Below are 17,144 nucleotides of genomic sequence, written 5' to 3'. Positions count from 1 at the left end.
TACTGAAGGGGATACGGTGTAACCAGATGTAACCTGCCACATTGCAGTGCTTGTGCTTTGGTAGAATAGTAGTAGACGAGTACTAAGGGAAGGATGGGGCATACAGCCCTTTGGTACCCTTTTAATGAGCTTTATGGCCCCTCGGAGAGATTGCTGTTATGTGAGGTCTGCTGTGAATTTATGAAGGATTGGGAAAGAAAAGCCCTGCGTAAGAAAACACACATTTTTCTTAGGAGCCAAAACTTCAATTTTTCACTGTCCATTCACTTTGGAGTGGTTTTCTTGCTGTCATCTAGCTGTTTTGCTGTGTTATGGTCAAAGTGCACACCTTGAAGCTGTAGAGCTGATGTGGGATGTGAAATATTCCTGTTAAAACCTCAAACTTTGTTTGGCTGCTCACCAGGAAAGTGACATGCCGATCCAGGAGTTACTTAGCCGTTATGGCTATGACAGTTCCATTCCACTCCAAGAAGATGATGATGATGAAGATGAGGAAGAGGAAGAGGAGGAGGGAGAAGATGATGATGATGTTGATAATGATGACAACAGCGGCTGTAGTGGTGAAAACAAAGTAAGTGTTTACGTTAATTGGAACCTGATTTTATACAACCGTTCTGTACTGGACAACACCTCATGATGCCAAATCATGGCAAAAGCAATCTATAATATAGTTGATTTCAGATGCTTTGTGTGCTGAATTCTAGTGTTCATTCTTGATTAACTGTCTGTATCTCTCTTTGTTGCTCTTAATTTCATGGAATCATAGAATTATAGTTTGTGTTGAAAGGGACCTTAAAGCTCATCCAGCTCCAACCCCTGCCACGGGCAGGGACCCCTTCCACTGGAGCAGCTTGCTCCAAGCCCCTGTGTCCAACCTGGCCTTGAACACTGCCAGGGATGGGGCAGCCACAGCTTCTCTGAGCACCCTGTGCCAGCGCCTCAGCACCCTCACAGGGAAGAGCTTCTGCCTAAGAGCTCATCTCAGTCTCCCCTCTGGCAGGTTAAAGCCATTCCCAATGTCCTGTCCCTACAGGCCCTTGTCCAAAGCCTCTCTCCAGATTTCTTACAGGTCCCTGAAGATATTGAAAGGCTGCAGTAATTCCATCTGTATCATTCCAAACTGTTGCAAAGGCAAATTAAAGTACATGTATACCTGCAGCATCATGTAAGAGGAGATCGTAATTGTCCTTTGGAAACAGTAAGACTTCAAACCTGAAGGTTTAAATGCCTGAAGACGCCTTTGTAGATATGGCTGAATACTTGTTTCAAGATGAAAAGCTGATCTACTGAACCTCAACAATGTGGAATTGAATTAAATGTGTCTCAGAGCACTGGAGGTTGCTGCAAGTTTCCTCTCGTTAGCATTTGTAATTGTATTTTTTCAGCCTGGCAGCCTTGGTTGTACTTGAATTGTTAACTGAGGATAATGCTTCAAGTGTCTTTGCCAAATGTATAGGTTTGAACGCAGCATCTTTAAAACCCTGTTCTGTGTGCTCTGAAAAGAAATGTTCTGATTTTAGACCTTTCTCCTGTTGTACATATTTGTAACAATCCTGTCATGGGCACAGCTGTAACTTCTCCATCACTGATGGCATTCAGAGCTGCATCCTGAGTTCCATTAAAACACAAACCCCTTTGTATTGTCAGCAACAAAAATGCTCAGGCACTAATGGAAGTTGCATTATCTAAGCTGGCTTTTAAAGGGCTGCTTTCGGGTTTTTTTTTTTCATATGTTACCCATTACAGAATCTCTGGAATGTGACACAGAGATGAGGGATGATACATCTGATTCAGAAAATGAGGTTCTTAGGATTTGCAAACTCCCTTGACAGATGCTGTAAAAGATTGCTGTTTGTGTGGGTTGAGTATTTCAAAAAGAAGGAAGATTCTTAGTTCTGTAACATCAAGAAAGTTTCAAGAAGATGGAGAAGGGGAGAAACGTGCGTAACATGAAGTATGCAAAATGAAAATTATGGAATCATGGAATGGTTTGGGTTGAAGGGACCTTAAAGCTCATCCAGCTCCAACCCCTGCCATGGGCAGGGACCCCTTCCACTGGAGCAGCTTGCTCCAAGCCCCTGTGTCCAACCTGGCCTTGAACACTGCCAGGGATGGGGCAGCCACAGCTTCTCTGGGCACCCTGTTTTGCATGGTGGTGTTCCTGAAGTCTCACTCTCTTCTTACGTCCTTGTTTCTTAATCACTTCCTGGCACAACTTCCAGCATGACCTCCTCTGTAGTTCTCCAGTTCTGTTACCAGTTAATTTAAGGTACTGCCTATGCGCTCTTCAGAGATAAAATCTCAAGTGTCTTGTTAGCAGCAAAAAGAGTCATCTTCCTCCCTCTATTGGGCACTAACCCTTTGTGTTGTGCTGCAGAAGCCAGCCCATTCCTCTCATCAGCAGGAACAGTTCAAAATCTGGCCCAGCAAACACAGCCACTGGTATAGCCCAGTTGCAGACCTGGCACTGGGGTTGTCAGTGTGTGTTCACCAGTTCTGCCCCAGTTTGGATAGGGTTGGAATGAAGGTGGTGGGGAGGACTGGGCACAAAGAGAGCCCCTAACCTGTGGTGGTTGTTTGCCTCAGGGTAGAAGTATGAGAGCTCTGAAATGCTTCTGTGCTCTTAGCAGAGAGGCAGTAAAATACATCTGTGGGGGTGGAATGGTTTTATAAATCATTCAGGCTTTCTCTGCAAGTGCTCATCTTTCTACAGCTTATTTGGCTGTACGGCACTTAGCTGTTTTCTATTTTTAATCTGCTTTAAGCTGCACATGTGATAATACTCTGGCTGCTGGTAAAGGTAGACATAAACACATGCTGTGCCCAGTGCTTCTGTGTTAGAGCGAGCAAGTGGGAGTGCTTACAGCATAGGAATAAACCACAGAAAAGAAAGTGACAACATGCATTGAAATAGAAAACATTAATATATTTTTTAGCCTTTTCCTTAGTTATAATAATTCCTGTAGTTGTTGTGATTTATCTTCTAATAAAGAACCTGATTCTGATTTTTCCTCTTTTAATGACTCCATGTACATACTTGGGTCTACTGAAATGTTGTTCCTGTGGGGTTGAACCACACGGTTGCCATTAATATTTATTGAAGGTAACATTTCCATTTGATTGAGAAAAACAGAGCCAGTTAACAATTCCTCATCTTTTTACTGAAAATTCATAAGGAAAGCTTTCAAGACCAAAGTAGAATTTCAAGTTAAATGAAATTAAATGAAACCCACAAGGATTTGCTTACCTGATTTAAAAAACTAGGGGTGATATTTAATGGTGGCTCACATTTCTGCTTTGGAGGTTGGAGTCTGAGTGGTTTAAATTGATCTGCTTAAAATCCTGGTCAATAAATAATATGATGTGTTTACGCTTTTGTTGTGGCTCAGTCTGGACAGGCCACAATCTACGCAGTCACTTCAAGTCACCTAAAAGATATTTGGGGTTGATATATAGGCCATTTTGGAGAAAATAGTGCCAAAACAGTGTCTGTCACAAGGAATAGCTGATCTCTTGTTTGGTTTTCTGTACTTAAGGAGGAGACCATAAAAGATTCATCAGGGCAGGAGGATGAGACACAGTCATCTAATGACGACCCAGCACCATCTGTTGCTTCTCAAGATCCACAGGAGATAATTCGCCCTCGTCGATGTAAATATTTTGATACAAGTATGTACAGTTCAGCTCTAAGCACTGTCATCTCACTGGGATTGACCTTGGCTTAAGAACAGCTCTAGTTAATGTGGGATTCTGGTTTGGAAATACACGTGTTGGTACCCATAAACATGTGTTTAATCTCAGTCATAACACTGCTCTTTATTGTTATTATACTCAAAATAACACCAAAAAAAAGCCCTATTTGTTGCTGAATGCTAAATCTCTGCAGATACGGGACTCTGTAAAAGGAGAGTCTCAAAAGACTAAATCTATGGAAAAGCTTAAATTTATACAGTTTTGAAAAAGCAGGTTCTCAGACAGTGAATCCTTCCACTACACTCTCTGATTGTTGTAACAATGAGTTTATCATCCTGCAAACATGGGGTCCAGGCACAGTAAATGACTGTTCACAGAACCATAGAATGATTTGCGTTGGAAGGGACCTTAAAGCTCCTCCAGCTCCAGCCCCTGCCACGGGCAGGGACCCCTTCCACTGGAGCAGCTTGCTCCAAGCCCCTGTGTCCAACCTGGCCTTGAACACTGCCAGGGATGGGGCAGCCACAGCTTCTCTGGGCACCCTGGGCCAGCGCCTCAGCACCCTCACAGGGAAGAGCTTCTGCCTAAGAGCTCATCTCAGTCTCCCCTCTGGCAGGTTCAAGCCATTCCCCTTGGCCTGTCCCTACAGGCCCTTGTCCCAAGCCCCTCTCCAGGTTTCCTGCAGCCCCTTTAGGCACTGGAGCTGCTCTCAGGTCTCCCCTTCAGGAGCCTTCTCTTCTCCAGGCTGCCCCAGCCCAGCTCTCTCAGCCTGGCTCCAGAGCAGAGCTGCTCCAGCCCTCGCAGCATCTCCATGGCCTCCTCTGCCCTCGCTCCAACAGCTCCACGTCCTTCTTTGCGATTTACCAGTACTTAATTAGTAGTAAAATTTATTGATAGGTTCGTTTGTGCCTTAACTTTTCAGCACACATTTTGTATCTTAATCCATTCTAATTGTAAGCTTACTGTGGGTCATTCTTCAAAGTTATCAATACTGAAACATCATCATTGTCAACAGAGCTGCCAATTGCACTTGCATGGTGTTAGGTGAGGTGGCAGTGAAGCTGAGCAGGGCTGCGTGTGGCTGGAGGCTGTGGCATGAGGGGCTGGGATGTGTTCTCCCATCACCCTTGCTGGGGTGCTCCCAAGAGCTGACTCTGACCTTCCAGGCCCCTCGCTCAGCCCACTTGGGGGGAGGCTGCTGTTAGTGTGCACAGGCTCCGTCACAGTTTATTTTGTGTTAATGGTCGAACTTAATGGTTGAACAATTTGTTGTAGACAGTGAAATAGAAGAGGAATCTGAAGAAGATGAAGATTATATTCCCTCAGAAGACTGGAAAAAGGTAAATACTATGGGCTGTGAAAAAATTGTATTTCATGAATAATAATTTGATCGGTTACCTAGTAACTCTGAGCTCTATAGATCACCCAAATCCTCGCCAGCTTTTCCCCATAAATATCAGAGTTTTGACAGTAGAAGTGTTAGAGACCTCTCCAAAAAGTCAAAAAATCCATTTCCATATAGTGCCTGTTAACTGTGGTTTTAGATTTTGAACAATGAAGGTTTGAAGGGGTAAAAAAAGATGTGATGATTCTCGTTTGCTAACAAAATATCACAGCTATGGTGCTTAACTGCTGGTTTCTGTTATTTCCAAACAGGAGATCATGGTGGGCTCGATGTTTCAAGCTGAAATTCCAGCTGGCACATGCAAATACAAGGAGAATGAGAAAGGTGAGACTTAGCACTATTACCATTGTTTAAGATAATTTCCTAATGGGGAGAAATAAAAGATTTGATTGATGTTATGTGTCTTGCAAAATGAAAGGGCTCGTTCAGGTGGAAAACAGAGCCTTCATCTCAGGCTATAGTTCATCCTGTACTTCGCCATCAAAGCTTGAGTCATGGATGGGGAAAGGAAAGATTATATTGTTGGCCTGTTGCCTATTGAGCCCTTATATTCTGATCTGGTAATGTACACAAGCTTTCTTATATAGCTTATAGTTAACCACTTCACCAGGTTATGGAAAACAAAATAGACAGTGAAGAGATTGCATTGCTGGAATTGGATTAACACATTAAAAGAGGCAGAATGGTACCAGTAGCTTTGATCTTCACATTTTATAACTCTTCAATGAGTATTAAAGAACATTTGTTCTACTTTTGGGGGTTTTTCTAACAACATTTCCGCCCTCACAACCAGTGTGTTTGGCTCTATGCTGTCCATATAATCAAGTCAGGAAGGGTAGACCCAGTTTAAACCCAGCTGTGAGCATAAAAGAAGCAAATTTCCCTCCTTATTCAGCCCATTAGTAATAATTCCTTTACACTCGGGTCAGTTTGAGACTGCCTCTTTTGTAGGTTTATAGAAGTTAGTTCTTTAGCCAGCAGAAAACTCAGTGCCTTCCTAGTAAGTGAGTCTATACTCGGGTAGTAGCAGTTGTCATGCTCCAGGTGCCAGGTTGCAGTAGCTACACTATAGACTGATTCAGCTAAAAACTGGGCAGGAAGAGCATCAGTCCTGCTGTTGATTTAGAGCAGGATTCTGTCAGCTCTGGAGAGCCAGAGAGGTTGGAGGGAACGGAATTTAAAGCTATGCAAGAAATCAGGAGCTTCTGTTGAATATACAGATTAGCAAATATCTGCTTTTTAGCTGTGAAGAAGTTGCTCTTTACAAGCTTTCCTGCTTTTGTCTGAAAACAGAGCTCAAACTATGTTGTTTGCCTAAATGCAGTAAGTTACGCTTTACTGGTCACCTGCTTTTCCTGGTACTTACTCAGCTCTAAATGGCTTCTGGCCTCGAACAATAAAACAGATATAGCTGCTTTGAGCGTTGCAGTAACCCGGATAAAACACGTTGTCATAGGCTTGCACACTGCTTTTTGCAGAACAAAGAACCTACGTCATGGGCAAAGCCACTGAGGGGAAAAGTTATATATTCACTAATCATACTACGGCTCTTCCAGTTTTATATGCCACATATATATATATATTTATATCTTCAGACACTTCTTTCCTTTCTGCTGTGCTTTGGATGTAATCTTTGACAGGACTCCAACTGGAATATTAATAATGGCACTTAAAAAGTTGGGAAATAAATGTCTGAGACTGTGTCTTTCATGTACATATCCCATCATCTTAGCTGTTCGCTAATGAAGGGGAAATTCAGACTCTAAAATTCCCAAGGTGGTTAGCCCTTTCATATCCAGTCCTGTAAGCAGCAGCACAAAAATGCTGGAACTCTGAAGAATAACCACACTGCTTTTCAGAATGTGTTCTGACACGCTGGTGTGAGGAAAGCATGACCATGGGATCTACACTGGGCTAATTACAGTGGACTGGCTCTATGAGAAGTATGTCTGGAGACCAAATTAGCTGCTACTAAACAAATTCAGGTTATGGTAAATCTATGGAGTTAAAATATAAGTTTTCAGAAGGCTTGGGCTTGAAAATCAAAGGTTAGCTCTGAAAACTGCAAGTCTCAAACTTGCTTTGAGATTTACCGACCGCTGTCATTCATAAACATCACCGTGCATGTAGATCCATCATTAAGGGAGACTTAGAACTGATTATCAGTTACCTGCTGAAAAGACTTGTTGTTTCTCCTGGAGTTTGAATCCTGAGATACCTGGAATCTTTTCCTTGAATGAGCAACCAAACATCAGAGTAGGACTGATGCCTTTGAAGCAAAAAGCTCCCAGAAAATTGTTGGGAGCTGGAGCCAAAGAGTGGGTTGTTCATGAAATGAAACTGTCTTTCTTTGCAAGATGCTTCATAATTCTCCTTACCAGCTTTGGGTTTTTATTTGCAGCCTGTTTTCCTGTTAAAAATACTTCTTTTCAAGCAGAGATGTGTCTAGCCACCACTCTGACCTTTCCACCTGCACTGAATGTCTTCCCTTTCCATGGTGGCCATGCTTTTCCCACCTTCCTCTTGTCAGAGGTGCTTACCAAGCTGATAGAATCTATGTGAAAGTTACTTTCTTGCTGGTTTTTGTAAGGTTATCTTTCACTGAAGACTGGGCCACAAGCAAGGTTCCTGATTCTAGATTTTTAATAACCAGAATTGCTTTGATTTAGCTGTACTTGTATTTTAATCCTGCAAAGCTTCCAGGCTCTTCAAAACTAAAAATGGGAGGGAATTGGAAGGATCTATCATTTGGCCATGTTTCTCCAGTTAATTTCTGTTTATTGTGGCTTCCCTGGTCTGAAAGCTTATGCAAAAGCTCTGAAAGAACAGCAGAGATTTGGTAGTATTAAAACTCAGCGATCTGATTCTGTTTTAGAAAGTATCTTTTGGAAGTCGTAGGAAGGCCTTAGCAAAGTTTCCTTTCAGGAGCTGCTTGACTTCAGAATGTCTGGAATCTGGAGTCATTTTCTGTGGAGAAGCAGTGGACCTTGTTGCTGGCTTTGCCAGCCATGTTAGCTGAGACTTTGATATTTAGTGGTCCAGGCACCTGGCACTCTATTTAGCATCATTTTTGGTGTCGTGCTTTTTGGTTTTATATGACTGATCCCAATTGTCTTGCAAGAAAACAGATACAATTAGTTTCTGAAACAGTTTTCCATGCCTGCTGGCTGCCAGCAGCAAAACTGTGGTGCCTAGGGAAAGGGCATGATGGATGGATAGATGGACGGATGGATGGATGAATGGATCATTCAGGACTGTGTCAGATAGTGCTGCTAGCTCCTGGTTGCAAGAGGAGGACAGGGAAGGTGGAGTTGTAATATCATAAATAGGTCCTAGAATCTAGAGCATGGATTATGCCAGAGACTTGAAGACAGTTAAAGGTATAGTATCCTAGTCATTTGGATCACAGCATTCCTGAGACTCCCTTTTACTTGTCCTTATGTGTGTTCTGGATCAGTGTTGGTGCTCTAATGGTCTTCCAGGGTTTCATAATCACTAGCATTATAAGAGAATAAGCTTCCATATTGTTCTAACTTGCTTGTGTTTCTCCTGTGGTTAATTCAGTGTATGAAAATGATGACCAGCTGCTCTGGAATCCTGACTTCTTACCAGAAGATAAAGTGATTGAGTTCCTAAATGAAGCATCAAGGCGTACGGGTGATGAGAAAGGCCTGGATGCAATTCCTGAAGGATCACATATTAAAGACAATGAGCAGGTATATAAGAATAATGAGGATTTGTAGTTTAATATCACAGAATGAATTATCCTTCTTTTTTTTATTTCATTCCCAAGAACTAAAATTGTGTTTGAAACAGCTTTATTATTCCTTGTGGAAATAGAAATGTGATGGGTTTTTTACCTCTCCATAAATATTAAACTGTTAACTTTGGCTTAATGTTGCTTTATGCATCAGTGCGTTATTTTAGCTATAAATAATCATGTATGGATGGCTTCTTTCAGTTATAAATATTTTTAAAGCTATATGAATGCATACTTATTGTTTTCTTCATACAAAGAAACCATCAATTTTCCAAATGTATGCAGTGGATAAAAATGTTAAAATCCTTTGCCTGGATATATTCTTGGTTAAATAATGAGAGATTTGGGAGTTGAAACAGGCAAAATACGTCCTTGTGCTGTTTCAAATTATATTTCATTCATTCAGAGAGTTTATTCTTAATAAGTATTAGTGATTTACAAAGTATGTTTCTGTGGGACAATGTAAATGGAATGTTAAATGTGTGTCTTTTCATCTTTCCAGGCATTGTATGAACTGGTTAAGTGCAATTTTGATACTGAAGAATCATTGCGAAGGCTGAGATTTAACGTCAAAGCAGCCAGAGGTGGGTGTACACTGAAAGTTAAGCTTATATTGTTGGACTTGGGTTTTATTTGTTGCATAGGTGTTGCTGTCAGCAGGCTGAGAAGTTTTATTAGAGCTTGACTGCTTGTAAGCCATAGACACCAGTGCCCATTTAAATGCCATCTTCAGTGAATCTCTTATTACTCTCTGGGAGAATGAAATCAGCAGATGTAGTATGAGCAGGTACCTGCTCAAAGCTGGTTTGTAAATTCACTTCCTGCCAATAGAGCTTGGGTTTATATCTGGGACTTTAATAACAGGCTGAAATTTAAAATGACTTCTTAGGAACTGAATTGTGCATTCCTTGGGCACATTTCTTCGTTGTTCTTCTAGACCTTTTCCGTCATCAAAGTTAATGGAACAACCATGAAATAGAAAATGAAATAATGCACAATTCTAGATAAAGAAGAATGAGCATCTAAAACTTTTGTTTAACAAAGTGTAACAATAAAAAGACCCTGGTCTTAAAGATGCTTTGGGAGCCTTCAGCATTTCCTGGTTTGGTATTGATCCTTACACTCAAAGGAACAAGAAACTAAGAGAAGACACAGGGTTTTTTCCTTGCACATTGATCTGTTGGTTCTGCTTTCAAACCTGTGCAAATCACAAGACAAGAATGATCAAATAGAGAAGATCAGTTTGTTCTCCCACTATTTTAAACCTTATTTATTCTTGACCTTAACAATCAATAAGGCCAAATTATATTAAGTTCTTAGAAGTGTAGCTGAAAGTTATTAGGGGGTTTATTCTGGCTTCAGTGGGACCAAGTTTTCCCATCCAATAGCTTGAGCAACGCAGTTTCTTATTCTACCTGCCTGGATTTAGCAGCCTGTCATTGCTGGCTTTTGCCAGCCCTAAAGAAGATCTCATTCCTCATTCCTTTTCCCCTGCTTCTTCCAACTACCAGCAATCAGTCTGAGTCCACAGCATGAACTCCTTTGTGCTGTGTCCTGGCTTGAAGGATACCTGCTTCTTATGGTTGTAGGGGTGGAATGGTGAGAGCAGGTTTCAACCCCCTTCTTTTCTGCTGCCTCATTATTTTCCCCACGTGGCAGGGCTGAAGTTTATAACAGTCCCTGCTGCCAAGCTACTGAAGGCAGCCAAATTGCCCACCTACTCACTAGAACGGAGAGTTTCATTTTGGTACCAGTAAGTGAAGTTTCTGGAGGTGGATCTCATTGAGTCAGCAGATGGTGTAAGAAACTGTCACTTAAATTTTCTTCTATTGACCGTATGCTTTTTGGTTAAGTGTTTTATTTATTGCATTTTCTTCCTATAGAAGAATTATCTGTTTGGACAGAAGAAGAATGCAGGAACTTTGAACAAGGGCTGAAAGTCTATGGCAAGGATTTTCATGTGATTCAGGCAAATAAGGTAAAAATGATTTTAAGCGTAGTTCTCACATTTTATTTGAAGCAATGTGATAATAAATAAAATATCCTCCTCAATTTCCTTCACAAATATTTACTTCTTCTGTTTTTCCTATATATATGTCCAAATTGGTTTCTCAAAGTCCAGAATCCTTTATAACTGTGCCTGTGAACCCAAAGTTCAGGGAAGTGCAAAAATCCTGCTGTGCATACATCATCCCTAGGGTATTTAGCTTGGATCTTGAGTGGGTTGCTGAAAGAGACTTGAATATTGCACCTGAAGCTGTTGCTTGCAGCACCTCAGGATATCTTTGTTATTCTCCAAAACACTATTAAACTTTACATCTCCATTTCTGGGCCTCTGGAATTTTGAGTCAATAGTTTCCACTATTTCCTCTGTTGTCTAAAGAAGCACTGACTTTAAATTTCACACCTTTTGATGTAAATAGTAGCTCTTTGGCAAAAAAAAGATCTTGAAATTCACCCAAACTTGCATGGCACCTATTTCCTAGGTACGAACACGATCAGTTGGTGAGTGTGTAGCATTTTATTACATGTGGAAGAAATCAGAGCGTTATGATTTCTTTGCGCAGCAGACGCGATTTGGAAAGAAGAAATACAATCTTCACCCTGGTGTAACGTAAGATGTGCATTATTTCTATGTGCTTTTACATGTTGCATCTAGATCTTTCGTCTTATACTGCTCTAATCTGAAATGGCATCACAACAGGGGGATTCCATAGTCCCAGTTTGCAGCAGGAAACCAGCCACGGTGTAAGAAAAGTATGATCTGGCTTCTAAAGTAGATTTATTTGGAGTAAGGCCAACAATTTGCATTGAGCAGCTATTTAATTTAGCTTCTTTGCTGCTGAAGTGTTTCACACACGTAACATTTCTGCAAATATATGGGTTTATTTTTAAATGCTTGGTTTACTTTAAAGACATGTTTTATACAGAGGCATTAGTCACAAGTTTCAGGGGGGATTTGTGCTGTACTATAGTCTTGGATTGTATTGTTTGGCAAGAATTGGCCAACACAGTGCTCCATACTGGAGCTTTTTTGGGTGTACAGAGCTCCTTTCCCCGTTCACATCTCAGATGGGCAGGGAGGGGATGTGTGTAACTGAGTATTCTTCTCCCTCAAATCTGAGCAAGCGAGCCAACATATTCTTCTGCCCTTCATTCCAGTGCAGTGATTTTACTATCCCACTCCTTCCACTGACTTTTTCCAACTCTTTCTACCATTATTTTTGTTCCTTGTTTGTTTCCTGGCTTCTGTTGATCCTTCTGTGTAATATCAGTGTTTCTTTAAACGTTTTGAACTCTGTGTTGGACCACTGAAGTGAACTTGTAGTATGACATTAAGAGTTGCCATCTGTGGCTTTGTAAAGCAGACTGTTACAGAGAAGCTGCTGATTTCTTAACTGTCTGTCAGGGACTGTCTGTCTCCTCCTTTTCTTCCATCTTATTTTTCTCCAAATGGACATTTTGGGTCGTTAATCACTTCAGACATTCTTGGAGCCTTTTGCAGTTACTTGCATATGGTGATCAGAAGTGCCATTAAGGATTGTACTTGTCTATTCTTGACTGATTTTGCAGATAGATGTGGGAATTTAGGATGCAGTATCAGTTCCAGAATAGTTATGTGTGAGGCTGGGCTGTTCCTGGAGCTAATCCAGGCTACTGTAAGGGCTTTACCAGCCAGCTTTGTTTGTTTAAATCTTTCATAAGAGATTTACTATGAGTGACCTAAATTGTAGGACTGTAATAGATTTCAGATACGGAAATTGTCTTTCACTCTGAAGCTTTTCATTTCCTTTTAACTTCGGCCTTCTTGAGGCTGTACGTGCACAAAACTTACTTACTTTAATGGTATGGTATTGCTTTATACCTTAATGGTACGTTACTGCTGCTGCAGCAAATTGCAGGAACTTAGTACAAAGCTGCCTGAGAGCATCTCCTTGAAAACAGTCCACAGCATCACAGCAGATTCTGTGTACATGATCTTATGGGACTTAGCATAAGCACAGGTTGAATTTATAGAAGCTGGCTGTGAGGTTGGTCAGTAAACACATCGTTACTGTGGACAAACCATACCTGGGGAAGTTAACCCAGGAGATACTGAAGCTGCCAACTTTGCAAGATGAGCCTGTGCATTTCAACAGATCTCAAATGGGACTTGGTCACACTTGCAGTATGTGCAGGGAATATTTATGTGCAGATAACACCAATGCTTTACACTGCAGAGGCAAAGCTGAATGTGCTGTTTCTGTTGTGTAGGGATTATATGGACCGTCTCCTGGATGAAAGTGAAAGTGCTGCATCCAGTAGAGCTCCATCCCCTCCTCCTACAACTTCCAACAGCAGCACCAGCCAGTCTGAGCGGGAAGACAGCACAACCAGCAGCAGCAATCAGAACGGTGAGTGCCTGCCCTGCCCCTCCGAAACAGTTGCCAGATGATCACAGATGACAAGCCGAGTGGGAGAAACAAACCTAGTTTAGCTTTGAATGTTTTCCAAGATGCTAGAACCTTCAAGTTCAAAATGTTTCTTAAACAGCTACACGTTTGTATTTAGCCAGTGCAGGGACCAAGATGGGAACTGGGCTATTGTGTAGCACTAGTGCTACTCCATTGCCTGTCTCAGAAACACCACTGGCTGTTCTTACCAGGCGTGGGGCATTGAACGCCAGTTAGGAATGGGAAAAGAGCCAGGACAGGATAACTCCTGTGGGAAGAAAACCTCAAAAGCAAGGAGCAGCTGTTCCAAAGGAGCTGGTGAAAGCAGTAGCAGGAGGAGAGAGGAGTTTGGGGGTGGATTAGGTTGTGAAAGTCAAGAGGAAGCTACAGAAGCTGCCCAGGTGAGGACACCTGCAGCTTGTACAGTTAGGAGATAAGTCTGTCATTTGTATGCAAATAAATCACTTGTCCATAACACAGCAATACTGCCTTTTTAGTTGAATGGGGCTAGTTCCACTTCTGCTTTGTTGACCTGTCTCAGATTGTACTGTTGCTGGTGATGCTTCTATTGTGTGTCTTACACTGTGTCTCTGGAACACAGGCGTGTCTGCTAATGGCCCAGGTGAGATACCAAACAAAGATGAAGCAAAAACTGAAGGATTGCATGTAAATGGACCTACTAGCGGGAAGAAAACACCTCACACGGATCTGGATACAAATGGGTATGAGACTGAGAACCTTTCCATCGACCCAAAACTTGCTCATTCAGCTTCAAGAAACGAGAATGATTTTGAAGAAAAAACCGAAAGACCTCTAAAAAGAAGAAGAATTAACAGCAATGGCAAAGAGAGCCCGGGTTCTTCAGAGTTCTTCCAAGAATCAAATTCACACGGGAAGCTTGAAGAACTAGAAACTTTGGATGACTGAGTGCTAGGAGCTGATTTTATTCCTTGGAGTAAATTTGGGGTGTCTAAAATTTTCAGGGTTGATGGGTTACCTTGCAAAATCCAGTTCCCTAAAGCAATCTGCTGAGATTCTTTTTCCTAATACCTTCTAGGTGGCTCTTAAGATCTGATGATTTGGGGATTTATTCAGTGCTGAAGAGCAGTAGGAGGCTATTCTGTTTCTCAGAGCTGGCAACTGCAGTTCTGGGAGCAACAGTAAGGCTCTTAAAAACATTATTGAAACCAATCAGTGACTTTGTACAAAAATACTCCCAACCTAATCCATTTGAAGAAACTTCTGTGTGTAATACACCATGTAAGCATTGTACAAGTGAACAAAGCATCCTATTTGAAGCAAGGGGCTGGTACAAACCTTGCAGGAGGTTAAAATGAAATAGAAGACACGCATCAGAGCAGGCCCCGAGAGCGAGAGGAAAGCGCCATCCCGTTGTTAAGGAACCCTTATGAATCCTGAAAGTTATGAGCACAACTATTTTTATATATAGAAGTTTTAAAAGGTAAATAAATAAACCAGGTCAGGTTTGTCTATGTAAAATTGTTGACATCAATGATGTCTTTCCATATTCTTTATCTGGGCTAAAGAAATACGTTCTGTATTTTTCCAGATTCCTTTGTAGCCTTTGAAAGATTTTTACAGTACTTATGTCTTGATTGAACTGTCCTTTCTTAAAACAAAAGCTTGTATAATTTTCTTAACTTGTACAGTTGGTAAACTTTTATGAGAGAATTGATATCCTGAGTCTAATGTCAGCTTCCTTTTGTTTTGCTGAAGTCTTTTCTAGGAAAAAAAAAAGACAAAAAATACCCCTAAACCAAACCAGTCGACTTAAAAGATGCTTTTTAGCCACCATTGTGTTATTTTCTTCTCAGAGAACAGTCAGCACTTGACATCAAGAATGGTTACAAGTCACTTGATTTTGAAAACTATGATTTTTCTTACTTTTTATGGCAAATAGTAATGCTAAGGATGTGTTAAGCATGATGCTTGCTTTGCACAAAGCCCCTCGCTTCCCTTAGGCGTGGTCTCTTCTCTTTTTGAACTCAGCTAAATCTCACCTCAGCCAAATGCTTCACCAGGATCAGGTGTTAGCTCATCCTCTGCTTTATTTGCAGGCTGTCATCTTCCGCATTTCACCAAGCACAGGAAGGGTAGGGAAGTGGGAAGAGGTTCTGGCTGTACAGCTTGGAAACGGACATGCAGCCAGGAACCTGGGCTGGAATGTCTGACAGCCAGTGGGCCTTGTCTGGATGGCTGTTTCAGTGGGAGCAGGAACATCATATACACATATTTGGCACAGAAGACACACTCGGTGTATAGAGCTTCACATGTAACAAGTGAGAGTAGGTACGGATTTTAAGCTTAAGGTGGGAGAACGGAGGATTCTTTACAGTATATGTGGAGGGTGTGATGCTCACCATTCCACTAGCAGAATGTGAGAGTATTGCAGGTAGGGTTCACATCCATGAAATGGGGAAAGTTTTTAATAGCACTGTTTTGGTTTATTGTTATTTTTAAAGCCACATCTGCTATATTTAAAAAAAATAGGACAATTGTTCATTTGTATAATTTATCGTCTTGTTTCCTCCTCCTCCTGTGGCTTACAGGCGTGCTGGCCATTTTTAATGGGTTATTTTCACGTTTATGAGTCTTTCTGATTCTGGTTTTAAATGTACGGTTCTATGGTTTGAAACTGATTTATCACCCTAAAACCCAGCTGCTAAAGGTTTTGTTTGGTTTCTTTTCTTCTTCAACCACGAGAACTTGGACTTTATGGTCATTAATGAGCCAAATCCTCTGCATCCGGCCTGGTTCTGTCACCATGATGGGTTACAGGAGCTGTTAACCTGCTGTTCCCAGAAGTGCTGTGAATGATCCGTTCTGCCTGGTCCAGCTGAGCTGTGGAAGGTGACATCTGCCTAGAATTAGCCAGCAATTCACATGAAGAGGCACAGCAGAGAGGTTTGCTAACTACAGCCTGCGTTAATCAAGTAATGAAGTGATTGCTTTAGTAAGAGGTTGCTGTTAACTTCCCAGTCTGGTTCGTCAAAGCCAAAGCATCACAGCCTTGGATCAAAGATGGGCTCGAGATGGTTTCAGACTGACGGTGGTGCAGTGCTTCTTTTGCAACTAGAGTCCTATTTTCAGTTTTATTCTGATACAGTTTTGTTTGCTTCCACAACCTGATAGGAACATTTCTAAGTCAATTGTCTCAGGCTTGTGTGTGAAATACAGCACCGTGTATATTTTCAGGACTGTTGCTTTGGTTTATCTTGCCTTCATTTTGGTGACACATAGGAGACACCTGACATTCCATAATCAGCAGCTCTGCAATGCTCAGCTAGACTTTAAGAATATTTAATTCTGATCTAGGTTTTGTTTATGCTGGTGTTTTATACAAGACTTTGTTCATGTTCTTCAACCCGCAGCCACTATCACTAGATAAGTCATTGCACTACTAAAGCTATTTAAAAGTCTAGAACTAAAGTAACTCTGATTTCATTTGCAAAGCCTTTGGTGCAGTTTGGAGCTCGGAGCCTTGTTTCCGAACTGCACTGAAGCCTCACATCACGAGTTGGTGTGTTTTGGAAGTGCTGTCATGATGAAGTGCTTTAAGACTGCAGCCTGCATGGAGAGCCCAGTTCAACAGGGTCAGTCCCATTGCTGGGCTTCCTAAAGGATTAAATGGGATATTATAAAACCAACCAACCACACATACAAAACGCACGAGTTAGTTTTATACATTTTCCACACATAGTAATTTTGCACTGTTAGTAATTCCCTTCTCTTATCCCCTTCCCTCTCTCTGCAATTCTGGAAAAGCTTATTAAACTATTTTTTAAACATAACTTGTCTGCAGAAAGAATTCCTGAGTTTTTTTGCTCAAAGG

The 17,144-nt window shown here is 41.4% G+C and overlaps 1 protein-coding gene across 6 annotated transcripts in view; it reads left to right on the top strand.

The window, feature by feature from the left end:
• The window catches only part of MIER1 (MIER1 transcriptional regulator), a 39,711-nt gene extending 22,608 nt beyond the window's left edge, over nucleotides 1-17,103 (top strand). For 3 of the 6 annotated variants that reach the window (XM_080622412.1, XM_080622410.1, XM_080622411.1), the window contains 10 exons: nucleotides 404-571; nucleotides 3,537-3,669; nucleotides 4,969-5,033; nucleotides 5,350-5,422; nucleotides 8,663-8,814; nucleotides 9,361-9,442; nucleotides 10,742-10,836; nucleotides 11,345-11,472; nucleotides 13,113-13,252; nucleotides 13,893-17,103. In XM_080622412.1, the coding sequence (XP_080478538.1) occupies nucleotides 404-571; nucleotides 3,537-3,669; nucleotides 4,969-5,033; nucleotides 5,350-5,422; nucleotides 8,663-8,814; nucleotides 9,361-9,442; nucleotides 10,742-10,836; nucleotides 11,345-11,472; nucleotides 13,113-13,252; nucleotides 13,893-14,218 (1,362 nt within the window). In that variant the 3' untranslated portion in view covers nucleotides 14,219-17,103. The remainder of the gene's footprint in view (nucleotides 1-403; nucleotides 572-3,536; nucleotides 3,670-4,968; nucleotides 5,034-5,349; nucleotides 5,423-8,662; nucleotides 8,815-9,360; nucleotides 9,443-10,741; nucleotides 10,837-11,344; nucleotides 11,473-13,112; nucleotides 13,253-13,892) is intronic. The other 3 variants (XR_013957310.1, XR_013957311.1, XM_080622413.1) reach the window with 3 other exon arrangements.
• Nucleotides 17,104-17,144: the final 41 nt, after the last annotated feature.

The sequence above is a fragment of the Psittacula echo genome, assembly GCF_963264785.1.
Source record: "Psittacula echo genome assembly, chromosome: 7".
NCBI lineage: Eukaryota > Metazoa > Chordata > Aves > Psittaciformes > Psittacidae > Psittacula > Psittacula echo.
This window is presented reverse-complemented; position numbering and strand designations above follow the sequence as displayed.